This window comes from Mchenga conophoros, linkage group LG19, assembly GCF_057382185.1.
Source record: "Mchenga conophoros isolate Kocher_MC1m ecotype Shallow Benthic linkage group LG19, M_conophoros_male_GT1.1, whole genome shotgun sequence".
Lineage (NCBI taxonomy): Eukaryota > Metazoa > Chordata > Actinopteri > Cichliformes > Cichlidae > Mchenga > Mchenga conophoros.
Window position 1 is genome coordinate 30,798,943 of NC_140544.1, and position 18,145 is coordinate 30,817,087.

The window sequence follows — 18,145 nt, forward strand, 5'->3', positions numbered from 1 at the left end:
ACAATTTTTAAATGCTCTTCTGAGGGCTTTAAATTCACTTAAGTGAGCAGTGCTGGGGTGATCCCTTTGGCTTGAGTGATGTTGTCTCTGAGACATCTTGGTACCTCGATACAGTGACACTGTACAAGATCCAGATGTTTCCAAAGTCTTTTGTGGTCGATGCCGAATGTTTGACAGCTACGAACAAAGCTGTGAACAAACTGACGTGTTGCCTTTAAGTTTCTCTTGCTCGCTTATGAGTTATGAAGCTGTGTGATGCGCACAACTTCATAACAAAGCTCCTTAACAAAGTACTATTTGTTAAGGACTTTTATTTATTTATTTATTTATTTATTTATTTATCTATTTATTTTATTTTTATTTATGTAATCCTTAGTTTATTTCATCATTTTATAATCTGCTTTCATTCAAATCTCTATAAAATCCTAGCGCTTCATTAATGTATCAGTCACTTGAAGTATTCTTTATTTTTTTACTCTTTATTAATTAAGAGCAGTATCCGGATTACAACCAGTAATACTGGACTCTTCACCATTTAGTGTTAGAACTGAAGAAGCATCTCACATGAGAGGTGAAACATTTTCAAGAAACTTAGTCGCTTTTTCTTTCCAAGTTCCTTAGGTTACTGTGTCCCGCATGACTGAGAACCTACACAGACAGGTCCTGGTAAGGAATGCAGTGAAATAGCTGCAGGTGGGCTACCATGGACAGTCTGGGTCATATTCTACAGATTTAAAGGTATCTTATCTTATCTTATCTTATCTTATCTTATCTTATCTTATCTTATCTTATCTTATCTTATCTTGACAACATTTGTGTTCTGTCTAAAAAGCACACTGATAACATGTGCTGACACAAAGACCGTTAACTTTGCCAAGTAACCTCAGTGTTCTGCCTCGTTGCACAATTTTAATTGCACGTCTGTTTAAATGAAAGCAAGGATGAATGAATAAAAGTGCCCCTTTGCCTTTATAAACAGATCGTTGCATTCCTTTCACATCATTGTGCCCCACAAAAGAGGATAACTTCACATAAAAGCCTGACTGAGGGGAAATCTTTGCATGAATCACAGATTTCTGGATTGCAATGTCAGCCACCTACCATCATGTTTTTCCTGAGATCATGTGATAAATAAGGGAGGACAAGGTTGGGGGGGGGTAAGCACTGAGAAAAGCACTTGGACCACACAAGGCTAGCTGGACACAAGTGTGTGAGTGAGTAAACGCTGCTGCCAGTGGCCTGAAATTAAGGTAAGAAGGTGTTGTTTTTATTCACCTGTCATTTATTTGAAAAGGGAAAGACTGGCACCGATTCCAGTGTTTTAGTGTTGGACTGTGTTGTGTATAAGACTTGTAAAAGTTTACTCTGCTTGGAACTGGAGTTTGTTTCGAATGAGAGCAACGTACACTGCTAAAAATCTTGAATTTTGCAGAACCTTCAATAAATAAAAAGGGATAAAGAGGCTTTCTTATCGTGTTATGCACATTCTGGCAACTCCAGTTAAAAAATTTAAGGAGTGCACTAAAAACACAATGCAAACAAATAAAAACAGGATCTAGAGTAAAGCTACCACTGCAACATGTGCTTTCTTTTTTCACAGAACTGAAAACTTCTAGTTTAACACCACACACTGTCCACATTTTTTAAAAAAAATGGCTTGTTTTTCTCCCTGCAGAGAGCATGCCATGAATATTAAGTATCAGTTACTACTAGATACTAGACAACATAAGATACTTCACATGGCAGATGACAACAAAGAGGTTTAATTTCCCCCAAAAGATCCTCTTTGTGCATGTCATGGGGTGGAAAGGGACAAGTTATTTAAGTTTTGCATGTTTTGTTGTTTTACCTTTTTAATATTTTAATATGAAGTGTATTTACTTAGTTTTTATATTGCATGTATTGGTCATGTTTTGTGCAGTGGTTATGTTGTTGCATGTTTTCGTTATACTGTCAAATTGTCCTGGAAAGACTCCGCCCCTACCTGATAATAAACTGTTCACACCTGCGAGAGATCCCAGAGAGGCCAATAAGAGGGCCTGGCAGACCAAAGGAAGCGGTTCGACCGAGAGGCAAGAGAGGACTGAAGCATGAAGGCACCCATGAGTGTCACGGGAACCGACGAGAGCCTGGAGTGACACGGAGGCTTAAGAGATGGGGCCTGAGAGGCCTGACGTGAGGCTTTAAGATAATTTACAGAGTGACACATAAGAGGGTTGGAGCTTGGCGTTCGAGACAGGACGGACAGCACCAGCGCACAGAGGACCAGCGCACAGGGCACCAGCGCAGAGAGTGACAGTACCAGCGGGGAGAGCGGAGACAGCACCAGCGGAAGGCACGGGACGGCTGTGTGGCTTTGCAGTTTTAAAGAAGCGGCGGGCGGAGTTGAGAGCTCTGCCCACCCGGGGTAAGTCTTTGACTTATCCCCTTTTATTGAATAAAAACTGCCGGAAGAATAGTGACTGCCGCTCCTCCCTTTCTCTAGCATATCAAGACGCTAATGCGGAAAGGAAGGAGAGGACTCCGCTGGGTTCCCCTTTTACTTCGCTGGATTTCTTAACTCCCTGGGACTTTTATGCTGTGGTGGATCCCACTGGACTTTTAATGTTGTGTTTTATTGATTTTTATTGTGTTATCCCTTGGCCAAGGTTGTTTTAATTTATCTTACATTTTTAACTATTTAAATATAATAAATTATATTTTTAATCTTACAGTTTAAATTGTGTGCTTTCCCTTGGCGGCTCCACTGCTCTGTCCGTTTGGAGGAAGGTTTCCTTCCTTTAAAAAACGACACTGTGGAAATAAAATCAGCCTTTCCGCTCCGTTACATGCACACCAAGCAAACCTTTGGAGAGAAGCTCTAGTCTCAAGGATTTATCTTTGACAGTGCTTTAACCACTAAAGTTGTTAATGTTCGTAATCTAGCTGGAACTTGGAACTTGCAACCATGCACTTCAAACGGATTAGCACATTTCGACAGATTGGTGCAGAGAGCAGGCTTTTGTTATTTGCCCTAATAAAACCAATTTTTGATATACATCACCTAATTCTGAGTATAATACTTTTTCAAAATCTATGTGGGTGTAGATATACACGCATAGCATTGTTTACTACAATTCATCAAATGGTTACTAATCAGTATCAAGTGATAAAAGTTAGTTTTCCAAAAAATAAAAAAGAAGAAGAAGAAACAAAGTTTCAAACAGTTTTATGTAGCACTTTGACCTTCAGATCAATCTATTGACCTTGAAGGAGAGGTCAGAGATCAAATGTGACATGATACTTTAAATCTTTATATGGTACTTTCCATATGCTGACGATACACAGTTCACTTGTAAGAATCAAAATTTTTAAGTTATAAGACCTGCTGTCAATTTTTAACCAGTAAATCGTTCAGTTGACCTTGAAGACCTTGGTGGATGTAAGCCAAATTTTAATGCGTCCCTAACATGACCCCACTCTGCACCCCTACAAAGTTTTATCAGAATTCATTTAAAACTTCTTGAGCTATTGTGCTTACAGACATATTGTTGACCTTTAATTCTGAAATGTTAATGTCTTTAACTTGTTTGCATTTCCTCTTCTTTCATGTGACAGGTGAAAGCCAAATCTCAGTAAAATCGCAACACTGGTGCAAGTGCTATGATGAACCTGACAGAAGTTCATGGCGGGAGCCTTTTTAATGAAGCAAATGCATCTGACAATGTCACCCTGGCCACCCTGAACATACAGGGACCAATAAACAAGACCGTCAATATACTGACTGTCCTCAACCTTTTTATCACCATGATATCCCTGGGCTGCACGATGGAGATTTTCAAAATTAAGGCCTATCTCTTCAAGCCAAAAGGAGTAGCCATTGCCCTGCTGTCCCAGTTCTGCATCATGCCCATTACCGCTTTCAGTCTTGCCAAAATCCTGCAGATGGAGCCCATAAAGGCAGTGACCGTGCTTATCTGTGGGTGCTGTCCCGGGGGAACCTTATCAAACATTTTTTCTCTTGTTGTGAAAGGCGACATGAACCTCAGGTAAGCTGATGCTCCTGTTTGCAGTAATTGCACTGCTTTTAAAGTAAATAATGCAGTGAGATACTTACAGTGCGATGATTTTCCTTCTTCACTTTATTGCCCTCCCAGCATTGTGATGACCACTTGCTCCAACATTGCAGCCCTGGGTCTGATGCCTTTGCTGCTGTATATCTTCTCTCAAGGCTTCACTGGATTGGAAAATGCCGTGCCGTACGCCGGCATCCTCACCGCTCTTGCTTTCACCCTGGTGCCTTGTGCTTTTGGCATCGCTATTAATCACTTCAAACCAAACACCGCAGTGACGGTCAAAAAAGTGAGACTCCCACACTCAGACACATGCCATCGCATGACTAGATTTATGCAGGTTTCACAGCAGATGTTCAGATTTATAAGAGCAGTTGTTCTTATAAATTGCTAAAAAATCGTTTCTGGTTTCAGGACTTTGAAAATGACCCAGCCAAAAAAAAAAAAAAAGTCAGTTTATTATTTTCACCTGTGGTTTTTACACTGTGGCATGAAATATCTTCAAGTTGTGTTTACCAGAACTGATTTATTGCACGCAGTTTGGGTAATTTGCGGCTTACGTTACCGGCAGAGTTTGTAAAACAAGAAGGCTTTAGTGTTTCACTCCTAATCAAAACCAGTTCTTGACTACTGTAATCTGTTTTCTCTTTTTCAACAGGTTGGTCTCAGTATTTTGATCATCTCCAGCATCATTATTTGCATCCTGTCCTTCTATATTGTCAGAAATGTAATATGGATGATCCTCATGCCCGATGCTCTTATTGCAGCTTCACTGATGCCCCTGATTGGCTTTACACTGGGATATGTCATGTCTGTCTTATGCAGACTCAGTCCACAGTAAGTGAATACACACTAAGTGTTCTCCTTGACTCTGAAACAAGCAGGTTGTGCCTAAACTTTATGCTTCATGTTAAATCTAAACAGAGGCTCTCTGCAGTATATTCTGTTTCTCATACTGCACTGCTCTTGAACAATAGTCAGTGTTCTTGCACTGTTTATGCAAGAGGAAATAAGGCAGTTGATGTGTAAACTCTTACTGGAACTACTGCTGCGATGCAGTTTCAAAGAGAAAGCAGAACGTTTTTTTAAATATTGTCTTTCATGAATTGCTACTGTAAGCAGGTTTTATTTTTGCAATTTAAAATAATATTTTTGGTGGGGAAATGGCACCACAAGTGTACGCCTGCTACTAAACTGAAAGGTTCTCATGATGTTTCGTCCTGCTTGATAGCAGCCAGCAAAAGATGGATACACAGTGGCCATAAATGGATGGACATGGCCAGCACCAATGCTTAGGAAGGCTGTGGCATTTAAATGATGCTCAGTTGACACCATGAGGCCCAAAGAGTGCCAAGAAAATGTCACTCACACCATTACACCATCACGAGCAGTCTGAAACATTGATACAAGGCAGGATGGAATTGTGATACTGCCATCCCACTGCCACAGCAGAAGTCAAGACTTATCAGACCAGGTGTCGCTTTACCAATCTTATATTGTTCAGTTCATGCACCTGTGCAAAATGTAGTCTCAGTGTCCTGTTCGTAGCAGGCTGGAGAAGCATCCGTTGTAGTTTTTTGTTGCTGTAGCCCATCTGCTTCAAGCTTCAATGTGTTGTGGGGCCGGAGGGTCACTGTTGTCTTCCTATCGGCTTAGAGCATCAACGAAGGCATTTTACTGCCTGGATATTTTCTCTGTTAGACCATTCTCTGTAAACCCTGCAGATGGGTGTATTGAAACCAGTAGATCAGCAGTTTTAGAAATACTCAGACCAGCCTAACTGGCACCAGCAACCACACCACATTTAATGCTCAGCTTGATCTTCAGCAGGTTCTTATGACCATGTCGACATTCAATGTCATTTGCATTGAACATGCGTACCTAATAATATGGCCTCCATGTATTAATAAAAGTATGTTATGTTTCTATTCTACACACGCGCACACACACGCGCGCACACACACATTACAATACATTTCCCAGATACACTACCTAATTTAACCATCCCCTTCTGTGAAAATAGTGCTGCTATGTGTCTTGAGTTTGTTTTAGAACTTAGATTTTATGCTATTTATTTATCCATAACTATTGTTGCAATTCATTGCTGCCTTTTTACTGCTCTATTTAAACAGATTCTTTTTAAACCATGTTGCTTATTGCACTGTAGAGGCTGGTGAGAAACAGTATTTCGTTTCAGGCTGGGTAACACCATACGAAATGACAATAAACTTGTTGAGTCTTCTTGAGTCTATTCAAAAGAAAAATGTGTATAGATGCAAAAAATGACTGTTTAGGGAATATTTAATTATATTTTTAGAAATCTTTAACTAACCAACAGCACATAGATAAATTAACATTAGCTTCACCTCATCTAAACATATCAATAAAAAACTACTTCACACAACTGCAAAAAACAATCATAACCACATTTTTTACACTTTGCCAAAACTACTTGTGTTCTAATTACTAACCAATTTCTGCCCAGATTTGTGTTCACTCACATAAATAATTAACATATAAACAATTTACATATGAATGAGATGTTCAGTAGAACATATATTTTACAGCAGAGGAGGATTCAGCTCTCAAATTTAAAATATGTAGTCTCAAAAGTTAATAAAGAAAACTGCTTCACCTATTTTTAGATGCAGCAGGACCATCTCCATGGAGACTGGATGTCAAAACATCCAGCTGTGCGTTACAATCCTAAAGGTGGCCTTTCCTCTTGAGGTTATTGGGGCCATGTTTCTCTTCCCTCTGTTATACATCACATTCCAGTGCGCTGAGGTCTTTCTCTTCGCTCTGGGCTTCAGATGTTATCAAAGAGTCAAGCCACCAGCTGACGGTAAGTGTGACAGCTGCCTGCATGTTTTTCTGCAGCAAAGCTCCAAGGGGTCAGAGCAGATGCACTCACTCCACACTGTGATGTTCTGATCTGTTGAAAATGAGGTCAAACTAAATATTGTGTTACCCCTTTAATACACAGATACAGAAAAAGAGGAAGACCAGGTTGTTGATCCTCAAGACAAAGAGGCGAAGCGACCATGAGAGCATCACTGATGATATTCCAGCGCTGGCGAAGGGTACAAGGAACAGATTCGTACATCAGAGAATAAAGCCACCCAATGCCCTTACTTTATAAATGTCATCTGCCCGTTCAAAGATCAGGGCTGCGACACTGAAGGACTCTGTGTGTGTGTGTGTGTGTGTGTGTGTGGTGGTGGTGGGGGGGTCTCTTCATTATTATATCTATCTCTCTCTCTCTCTCTCTCAGATGCGACAATGAAAAAACTGTCCAACAGCCAACTGTAACACCTTAAATTATATTTAATTAAAATGACTGTGGGATATATACAGAGGAAACTTAAATCTTTTGGTTTTTACATATATTAAAATACCATTTTCACAAAAAAAATAAAATCCATTCATCAATCCCAAGGTAAACTCAATGGACCATCAAACAAAGTGAACACTTAACATTACACAATCTGTACACTTATTTTTTTGTGTTGATCTTCCCAACCACATTTACAGTGTCACATATAACGTGCCTGCAGTAGATTTCAAAGTGAAGCTGCAAAGTGAAAATACCTACTTTTTAAGGTTTCCATGAGCCGCAGAGGAAAAAAAACAACAAAAAAGCAAAAGAAGCCATGGCTGATCAACAGCATTTTGGGCACAAATAAATTAAATACACCTTTTAACTTCCCATTTAGAACGAAAACAGGAATTCCCAAGCAGCCTGAATAAATTAATAACAAAATATTTACCTGTGTACAAGTAATGTGTCTGGCAAAGCCACATATAATGTCACTAAGCAGTGGAGGCATTTTACTGACATTCATTTTTAAAATTTCACAAATTATAGATACCTGTGCATAGAAGTGGAAAGCTAAGGCATTGGGGGGAGGGGTATGAGTATTAAGAGGAGAATATATTTGGAGGAATGAAGTATGTTGAATGTACACCCTGAATTCAGCAGTGTGAACTCTTGGGGAAGGAGGGGGGACAAAGAATTTTATAATATACAGTGAGACTCGAAAAATGTAAGTTATGATTAATCAGAAAATCTTTCAAGATGATGCTGTGAGCTTACATAACATGGACAGCAATTTATTTGACTAGCCTTTGTGTATCATTGCGACCATGTTTCATGACTGGTGTGACGAGTGGTTAAAGAAAAGAAAAGCAAATAAGACAAATTACTTTATAGCTCCTAAGATGAGTTTGCGGCTTTGCCCAGTCAACTGAAACACAATAGACAATTTACCCCAACAGAACTGAATATAAACTCCCTCAGAAGTGCCTGCTCCTTTCTGCTTTGTTCAACATTTTCAAACTGAGTTTTAGATATTAGACATACATACATAGTGTGTGAAATGTCATGAAACTGTAAGCATGTATGTACATGTGAATCCTTTCTGTCTTCTCCTTTGCAATGGCCAGATGAACTCTTCTGACTGACCCACAGCTTCCCTCGGGGCCTCTGTAGTTGAGTTTATCTATGTTGACAGCTGTGGTGAGAAACTCCTGCTCATCATTACAGGTTAGTCGCAAAGCTGGTTGTTTTGGGTAAGTCCAAAGGCTGCAGCATGTTTCAAGCCTCCTTCAGCAATGGAATATCTGTGAAGGAAAGACAAAAGTTTGATTATTACAAAATTTAAGAAGTGTTTTAAATAAATACAAAGACATCTAAATAAATTTAGCTTCACCATCAGAGTAATCCATCTCAGAGTCCAGAGACAGGCTATGGTGGTCGCTTCCTCTAGACGGCCTTCTTTGTGATGAAGAGGTGCCTGCTGCAGCACCTGCGTGCTCCAAAGCCCAGGTAGAGGAAGAAGGAGATGAAGAGGATGAAGACGGTGGGACGGGATGGACCACAGCCATCTCAGACTGCTGCTGCTGCTGCTTGAGGGAAGAAGGCCTAGAGGGGCCAGCCTCTGGCGCTGTAGCATGCTGACCCTCCGACAGCACTATCTGAACTCGAGATTCTGAACTGAGAGCAGAAGCTCCACTGCTGCTCACGGCTTCCTCATATGAAGGTAGAGTCACCTGTACTCCCTCCACCATGATTGACACAGGCTGTCCTGACACACCCTGATCGCGTCTAGGTGTAGAGGACAAGAACACAGTCACATTTTTATCTAGTTTCCATACTCTGCACCCTTTGTTCGTGGTCAAATTCAGGGGAATCTTTGGGCAGACTTACCGATGGAGAGACTTAAGTTTTGGCTGAAGAAGCACAAACAGCACAACCAGAAGCAGGATAAAAGCCACCGAACAAGCTGTGGATGCCACTATGGATAAAGTTGGCATCCCCAGTGGCAAAGTCGGACTGTGGTCTGTGGGACAGACAAGCAGTTATATGGTTATCTGTGCAGATTTTTTTAATTATTAGCTGAAATCCATTTTCTTATCGTCACCTTGCTTCATAATGCAGCTTAGCTTCATTTGGCTGTCCCACTCCCCATACTGACAGGTAAGATATTTATAGTCTCCCTTGAGAATGTATCCTTCATTGCAGAAATACTCAATCACAGTGCCATGAGAAAGTCTTTGGCATGGGAAGGGGTGGCAGGTGAAGCCTCCGTTCTCTGGCTGATATGGACGCTGGCATACTGTTAAGGGTAGAAATAATAAATGAGTGATAGGATGACAGAACAGCAAAATCAAACGGAATTCTGAAATAACTGTTATACTGAGATAAAATGGGCAAACCATCACTATAAACACTGAAAAGAGTTAAGACCTAGCAGGACAGAGAAACTTTATTCCCATTATTCATAAATGCCTTGTTGTTGAAGGTGGTGAACAAATGATCTTGACAACAATTCTTACCTTACACCTAGCATTAACATGTCACTGGTGTTGTATGTAACAAGAAAATTACCATCACTGTGTATGCAGCGAGGAGACTCAGAGGACCAGTGTCCCAGTGTGGTGCAGGTGACAGTTCTGGGTCCATCCAGGAGGTAACCGGGATTGCAGGTATACTGTAGTGCTGTGCCAACTGGGAAGAAGCTCCTACTGGTGTCTGTCAGATTGGCTGAGCCATGCTGCACCATCGAGGGTCTTCTACAACCTTAAAAAGGAGATGATAAGGAAAATATAGTTGATAGCTGTAAACAGCTCAACTCCAGCAATAACTACAGGCTTTGTTCATAAAACATTTTCTAAGCTATAAAAATAGATGAAAGAATAAAATAGTTATAACAGATAAGAAAAGCCTTTTGATACAGTATGAACTGATGTATCAGCGAATCCCATTTTACCTTGCTCAATGACGCAGCTGACTGGCATTACAGTGTCCCATTTCCCATACTGACAAGTGATGAATTTATAGTCTCCCTTCAGAATATAGCCATCATCACAGAAATACTGAATCACAGTGCCATGAGAAAATCTTTTGCATGGAGAGGGGTGGCACGTGTAGCTACCATTTTTTGGCTGATATGGAGGCTGGCATACTGTCCATGAAAAAGAAAGAAATACGATAAATGTATAGAAACAGTAAGATGTGTTATGTCTTATCTTATTTTATCTGGAATAATAAAAATAAAAAAAATCATTTTCTTTTAAGGATACAATGCACCTAAGAATTAGGCAAATTAAGAATTGCTAGGAGGTTTGTCTTTACCATCACTGCGTATGCAGCGAGGAGGTTCAGAGGACCAGTCTCCCAGTTTGGTGCAGGTGAGGCTGGTGGGTCCAGCTGGCAGGTAACCAGGATCACAGCCATAATGTAGTACTGTGCCCACAGGGAACAAGCTCCTGTTGCTGTCTGTCAGATTAGCTGAGCCATGCTGCACCATGGAAGGTCTTATACACCCTAAAGAAGGTGGTGGCGGCAGGGGTAATTTATGTTATTCATTACATTTTTATTATTAAATACAAACACAAAATGCTTTACAAGAAATTGTAACAGATAAAGAGAAAATAAATATATTTGAATAAACACAATTAATTTGAAATTATGTCTTTCGAAGACTTTTTTTAATTGCAGGGCAAAATGTGCATATGATAACCAGAACATCTCCACAAATCCAAATCTCCCTGGCATTAATTTGCTGCACGCTCATGTTTAGCCGATGTGTTAAACTTTGAAGAGATGGGATCAATCTAAGGACTGACCAACCTTGGCTTACACAGCTGATTTCCATGGGGCCGTCCCATTCTCCATCTTGACATGTCAGGTAGTTATAGTCTCCGCTGAGCATGAAGCCCTCATTACAGAAGAACTCAATCACAGTGCCATGGGCGAACAGTCGACAAGGGGATGGGTGGCAGGTGTAGCCCCCGTTATCCGGTTTAGAGAGGGGGAGGCATGCTAAAGAGAGGAGAAAAAAAAGAAGAACAAAACAACTTATCTTTAAAAGTACTTATGCAGAAAAGTACTTGTGTAAAAAAATCTGGCTGAAAAAAATATTAGACAGCAAAGTGCAAAATACATAAAACTTGAAAAGAACTGATGGTTTTTAAAAAAAGGGTTTAAATCATGAGATAAAGATGTTAGGTAAACTGCTCAAAACACATTAGCCACTCACTATTTTACAGATCATAAAGAAAGACAACAGTGGAGAGAATATCTTACCACCACTGCGTATACAGCGTGGAGGTTCAGAGGACCATCGTCCCACTGCGGTGCAGGTGAGGATGTTGGGTCCATCTGGGAGGTACCCGGGGTCACAGCTGTACTGCAATACTGTGCCCACAGGGAATGAGCCCCTGTTGGTTTCTGTGAGATTTACCCAGCTGTTCTGAACCATGTACGGCCTCACACATCCTGGGAAGAGAGGAAGAACTCAGAAGAATTTCTTTAAAACTGCTTTTTCAAGGCAACAAAGAGTTCAGATTGTTATTTCAGCTAATCTGAGGCGATCGTGACTCAAGTGTTGGCAGTTTGTCTTGTAATCGGAAGGTTGCCGGTTTGAGCCCCGGCTCGGACTGTCTCGGTCGTTGTGTCCTTGGGCAAGACACTTCACCTACCACCTACTGGTGATGGCCAGAGGGGCCGATGGCGCGATATGGCAGCCTCGCTTCTGTCAGTCTGCCCCAGGGCAGCTGTGGCTACAACTGTAGCTGCCTCCACCAGTGTGTGAATGTGAGAGTGACTGAATAGTGGCATTGTAAAGCGCTTTGAGGGTGTCGAAAAGTGCTATATAAATGCAATCCATTATTATTATTATTATTATTATAATAATAATCTCAAATCTAAAAGTAAACTACTGTATGAGGTAAGGCCGCTTCCAGACACACTTTTTCACACCTTTTTGCAATCTTACAAATCTAATTCAAGATGATCACATGAAAACTATTTTCTCTGGATTAACAAAAGAAACAGCTGGACATATTACAAAAGAGGGAGCCAAATGTTACAAAACAAACTGAATTATTCCTGCATGACTCACTGGTAATCCTGAACACTATTAAAAAGTACCTCATAATGATAAAGACTTTTTAACAAATATAAAGGACCTTATAAATGTAGAGCAGAAAGGCTTTTGTTCCAAGAGACTGACTAATCTCAGCTTTCCAGAAAATCAACGTGTCATTACAATCACTCTACTATGGAAGATACCACAACAACAGAGGCAAATTAGGAAAGGTCAGTGGATCACCAAAATCTGTTTAAGCTTTTCAAGACATTCACAATTTAATTAACATATTTATTAATTAACAAGTATCAATATATGATATATGATAACATCAGTCTATACGATCCATTTTTATTTATAAACCTCACCATGAAACTGAAAGGTATAGAGACGTCATGGCTGCCTTTTAATTAGCCATGTACGGGCAGACGTTAGAGGTAATTAATTGATTGCATCCCTGGTGTTATCCAGGTGAAACTTGTGGTGATCCTCTTCAGTGTTGATACATATGAAACCAAATTATTATTTTATTTATTGCCATCATGGCTTGATAACACTTTCATCTGAGGTATAATTGATTTTCTCCTCTTTTTTAAAAAAAACAAAAAACAAAAAAACAACAACAAAAACACAGCTTTGTATCTTTTCCCTCCCGGTCTCAGACATGGCTGAACGGTAGCCATAGCCTCTTTGATTTAAGAAGCGTATACAGAGCCTTTTTAATGTTTCCAATGCAAATTCTTCAAATTGCCTAACAACTCAAGAGTTGAACTAGAAATTTAAGTATAATAATTATGTAGTTGAGCTATAAAGTTAATAGGTATGCTACACAGAGCTGCTTTATTAGGGCTACAACATAATACATCTGATGACATCTACTGTGTAGTAGATGGAGTAGGGCTACTGACTTCTAATATTCACCCATTCAATCTGTGTCTTGATAAACCTAATTTAATAAGTCTATTGTGAGAAAAAGATGTCAACATAGCAAATTCTGTCCCATACCTGACCCCTGCCCAGTGGACACTACAATCAGAAACAGCAGCAACAGGAAGGACCGTTTAGTGGCTGAGGTGTGGGCCCAAAAGGCTTTTGATATTGACTCTATCATTCCATTGCACATCTTCCCCTTCAGAGTCAATTCAACCTGGCAGAATCAGAAAATAACATTATTACAAAACTGTCGATACACAATGCTTTAAAGGTTATCCTCCACAGCCTCTATATACTGACACCTGCTTGGTGCAGGTACACTGCAGAGCTTGGGCAGCTGCCAGCGAAATGGGTGTGATTATGGGGAAGTGCTACAATGACAGCACTGTAAAGATATTGGTATTAGCATCTGGCAGAAGAGCATTAAACAGAGAGCAAAACCAAACACTCGCTTTCATGCGTTAAATATACACTATTTAAGAAGCAATTGCTTTATCTAAATACATACGACAGATAAAATATAACTACGGTGGTTCCGTCTCAGCGATTACACACCCATTTTCACTGTTTCGTTTTTAGCATTCGCAGCTCCCTTTAATAACGTTACAGGACACAAGGCCCGGACAAAAGATGTCATTTTTACACAAATAGTATAAAATGTTGATAAGTGGGTACCGCTTGTGCTATAGCCAATGAAAAAGTATTATCCGACAAAGTATATCATCTGATTTCATTGTTACTGTAGTTCAACATTTACCGTTTTAGCTTGCTAATGCTAAATAGACAGAAACTGCTCACTTTTAAACGTTACTCACCACTAAAACACGGCCTCGAAACCTCCAACGTCGCACCCTCACAGAGCAGACATGAATAAGCAATATTCCAGCTACGCCGAAAGAATTTAATTCTACAACAGAAACAACAAAATATATGATTTAACGCGCCGAGCGTTACCGCCCCAGCTAAGCGCCAGCTAGCTCCAAGCTTGACCCGCTACGCTAGCTAGCCGCATTGATTGAAGCGTCAGCTGAGCCGCCTAGATTTCGTTCAGTAGCCATAGTAACAAATGTCCATAGCTACCCCATCAGAGGTGATTGCGTCCTTAGTTACCAAACATTTAGCGGAAAAGTCTTTGACTGTAGTTAGTTATTTAATGGTTACAAATACATCCTTGTAACTTTAGCATTGAAGCGCTGCTAAAAACACACATTATGGAAATCACCAGAGGCACTTTAGATGACATTTCCCGACCTGCGTCGAGCGAGCAAAAAGCTAGCCGCGTGTCCAGCGTATCATTACCTCAAAGTGACAGAATTTGTCCTACAGCTCCATTTTCCCTTGTTGTTTTGCCCAGCGATGCTCCTGATGCTCAGGTAATTAACTAAACACGACATATTAGCATTGTATATGTCATTGGTGTGCATCTCGTAACTTTAGACTACAATTTCCTGTAGATTCCGAACAGCTCTGAAGAGTCTACAGGCCACTCATCAGTCACATGTCCTGGCAAAGGTAATAATTCCACACAGTGTGCTGTGTCGTTGACTTTTATTGACGGTCACTCACTTACAAAAATATTGGACTGCAGATCAGTCTCACGCTGATGCTTCCGAGGGACAATCTAAAAGATAAAAAAAAAAATCACCTATATGTGATGTTATACTGTGTGTTGATCTGCAGCAGAATAAACCTGGAGGTCACTCTGGATGTGCTCAGGAAGCTTTGAACACAAGGTTGTTTTTGGCTTTGGAAGTACCCGAAGGTAATATTCAGAACAGCAACAAGTGTGTGGGGAACATGCAGTTCATATCATCACTGAGTCACTGATGAAGACTTTCTTATCGCCCTCTAGGAACAGATGAGGACAACAACGTTATACCTGTGTTTGACACTCAGATTCCTGAACATGAGCAGAATGGAAACAACCAGCACTCGGAGCCAAGTGAGCTTGTGGAAAGACTGCAACAGAAAATACGTTCTTGTTTGTGCTTCCAAAATTGTGCACACGATGGCGCCACAGGGTCAGGGAACTTTAGCATTTGATTCTTGCATCACTTCAGCCTGCTGCAGGCATTAATGTGCTAAAGGAAATATTTCCAAGAAATGAATGTATAGCAACTGGCCCTGTGTGACTCATAAACGTTTTTCTCTTCAGGATCATGTGCCTTTTTTATGATATTGATTCCCTAAGAAATAAATCTCTTCCCAAAACAGCAGTCAATTCAATGCTAATTGCTCCATTCAAAGATTCTTAGGCAGATTAGCTGCTTGTTATCATAGAGGCCTAAGATGTAGTTAGTAGATTGTCCTCCTGCCTGCTATGCCACCTTGTAAGAATATTTTTAGTCTACTTCTTTACAAACTACTTATATTTGTATATTTTACTCTGATCACTCTGATTTGAGCAGCTGCAAACTCATCATGTCAATAGGATCACAGAACCACATTTGTAAAATAACATTATCAGATTTAACTGGTTATTAGAGTCTTGACTTACTATTTCAATATTTATCTTCATAAATGCATTGCATACTTTCCTTGACAGGTAACCAGAGGCCAGACAGCTTGATCAGATCATTTGAAGAAGATTATGAAGACACTAGGGAAGACCAATTTGAACGCAGCCACTCTGGAGATTCCAAAGGCATGAATAAACAGAAGGACTTTGTCAAGAAAAACATTGAGGTATGTCAAAGTTCAGACTGGGCCAAATGGAGTACTTGGATATATCGCATGACTTAAAGTGAGTCTCTCCACTGTTGGTTTTTCCACTGAGGAAAATATTTGGTCTCTTGTTAAAAAAAACAACAACCCCACCCCCCCCAATAATTTATACATAATAGGACACCACTAAAAAGAAAAGAAATGCCGGGCAAATAATGATTTTTAGTTTCTATCACAAATGTTGTGTTATGCAATAGCTTGTAAATGGCGGAGGAGGTGAAGTGCTTTTGACCCAGGCAGAGAAAAGGCGTCTGGCTGAGCTCCTCCGAGAAATAGATGAAGAGGAAGACGACCCTGCCAGAGGCGCAGACAGCAAGGTAGGCTGACAAGAAGCCCTAACAGGCAACATATGCTGTAGAATGAGTCTCTCTTTTTCAAGTTTCTTTGTACTTACCCTTTGTGTCTCAGAGGCCTTGTGCAATAGCACAGTCGGAGGAGATGATCTCATCAGCTGCCTCCTCTACCAACACGTTGATCCTTTCTGCTTTCTACATATAATAAAACTTATAATTCTTATAATGACCTTTTAATACAATCCCTTCATTTTTTCAATAAATAGTTTCTTTTGTGATATTATACAGTCCTGTAAAAAGGAGCTTTCACAGGACTGTATGCAGCCCTGTACATACAGTACTATAATCCATGAGTTTGGAGAATCGTCTTTACCCATATGGAAAAGAAATAGTAAAAACTTATATGATTTACTCATGAAAGTGGCCACTTTCTCATTACTTTTATATATTGTTTTAGTAAGTATCCAAAACATACAAGTTTCATTATATAATTTTCCAAGGGATCTTATATCTGTTTTCACTCTTGTATGCTTTTCATACAAGTTTCACACAAGACAGATACAAACTTTTATAAGATTTATATATATCTTTTCCATACGGGTAGCAGCAAGAATTTGAAGTATTTTTTTCTGTGTGACACTATCAGTCTGTCACATCATTGTGGAGGAATTTTGTTCCACTTTTCTTTAAACTGTTGCTTCAGTTCATTAAAGTTTCCATGCAGTTGTTTATTCTCAGCTCTTTTACAGCATTTTAGTTGGCTTGAGGTTCTGACTTTGACCGGGCCTTTGCAACACCTTGAATCTTTTTCTTTTTCAGCCATGCTGTTGTAGATTTGCTGCTGTGTTTGGGGTCATTGTCCTGTTGCATGATCCAGTTTGGGCCTAGTTTAATCTGTCGGACAGATGGCCTCATATTTGACTCTGTGGTTGACTCAATAACACCAAGGTGCCCATGTCCACAAAACAAGCCGAAATCAGCACTCCTCCACCACCATGCTTGACAGTGGGTATGAGGAGGTTTGCGCTGTTATGCTGTTTTTGGTTTGTGGCACCGTGCATTGAGGACAGACATTGCTCCAGAACTACTGGGGACTGTTCAGATGCAGTTTTGCAAACCTAAGCCGTGCTGTCGTGTTTTTTTTTTAGCGAACAGAGGCTTTCCTCGCAACCCTGGCAAACAACTCATGCTTTTTCTCAGAGTACTGGCGCAACCTTTAATGTTTCACATGCTAACTGAGTCCTGTAGAGTCTGAGATGTAGCTTTGGGGGTGGGGTGGGTTTGCTGTAATGTCCACTATAAAGATTGTGGCACTATGATAACACACACATGAATACTACCGACCAGCAAACAGTAAAAACCTCATTTTTTATAGAGGTACTCAGATTTGGTGATGATCAGTTAAGTGAATTTGATTAGCAGCACCTGGCTGTTACTTAGCCCTTAATTCCTATGAAAGCAGTAGTGGTGTACTGAGTTTGAAACATTCTTTTTCACATAACTGTAGGTGGAAATATATTATCGTTGTTAAAATTGTTAAATAACTCAGCCACACTTTGCCTCTCAGAAGAGCATATGGGTCAGATATCCATGTTTTAAAGACTGCTTGGCAGCCGACGGGCAGAAGATTCTGACTTCTGAAAGCGCTTCACATTATGAGCCAGATGTCAAGTGCCACATGTGGTTCACACGGAATGCTCCATGTTATCCATTAGTTTTATAATTATGTTTTCAAAACTATTCCCTCTGCCGTGTTTCAGCACAATTC

The 18,145-nt window shown here is 40.2% G+C and overlaps 3 protein-coding genes across 3 annotated transcripts in view; 2 read left to right on the top strand and 1 right to left on the bottom strand.

Moving 5' to 3' along the window:
- The first annotated feature begins 1,184 nt into the window (after positions 1 to 1,184).
- LOC146552636 (hepatic sodium/bile acid cotransporter-like) lies at positions 1,185 to 7,415 on the top strand. The gene is made up of 6 exons (XM_085258227.1): positions 1,185 to 1,250; positions 3,598 to 4,028; positions 4,137 to 4,341; positions 4,711 to 4,889; positions 6,698 to 6,897; positions 7,039 to 7,415. Exons 2-6 carry the CDS (start codon positions 3,643 to 3,645, stop codon positions 7,098 to 7,100), a joined length of 1,032 nt encoding a protein of 343 aa, XP_085114353.1. The 5' UTR covers positions 1,185 to 1,250; positions 3,598 to 3,642; the 3' UTR covers positions 7,101 to 7,415.
- Positions 7,360 to 14,462, bottom strand: LOC146552637 (sushi domain-containing protein 4-like). The gene is made up of 11 exons (XM_085258226.1): positions 14,176 to 14,462; positions 13,433 to 13,574; positions 11,644 to 11,835; positions 11,188 to 11,379; positions 10,690 to 10,881; positions 10,325 to 10,519; positions 9,943 to 10,134; positions 9,476 to 9,670; positions 9,262 to 9,394; positions 8,765 to 9,159; positions 7,360 to 8,675 (listed from the first exon to the last, which is right to left on the bottom strand). Exons 2-11 carry the CDS (start codon positions 13,548 to 13,550, stop codon positions 8,650 to 8,652), a joined length of 1,830 nt encoding a protein of 609 aa, XP_085114352.1. The 5' UTR covers positions 13,551 to 13,574; positions 14,176 to 14,462; the 3' UTR covers positions 7,360 to 8,649.
- Positions 14,463 to 14,716: 254 nt separating this feature from the next.
- Positions 14,717 to 18,145, top strand: part of fsip1 (fibrous sheath interacting protein 1) — a 29,707-nt gene continuing 26,278 nt past the window's right edge. The window contains exons 1-6 of the mRNA XM_085256736.1: positions 14,717 to 14,733; positions 14,815 to 14,872; positions 15,041 to 15,122; positions 15,213 to 15,302; positions 15,906 to 16,045; positions 16,282 to 16,401. Coding sequence (XP_085112862.1) covers positions 14,717 to 14,733; positions 14,815 to 14,872; positions 15,041 to 15,122; positions 15,213 to 15,302; positions 15,906 to 16,045; positions 16,282 to 16,401 — 507 coding nt within the window. The remainder of the gene's footprint in view (positions 14,734 to 14,814; positions 14,873 to 15,040; positions 15,123 to 15,212; positions 15,303 to 15,905; positions 16,046 to 16,281; positions 16,402 to 18,145) is intronic.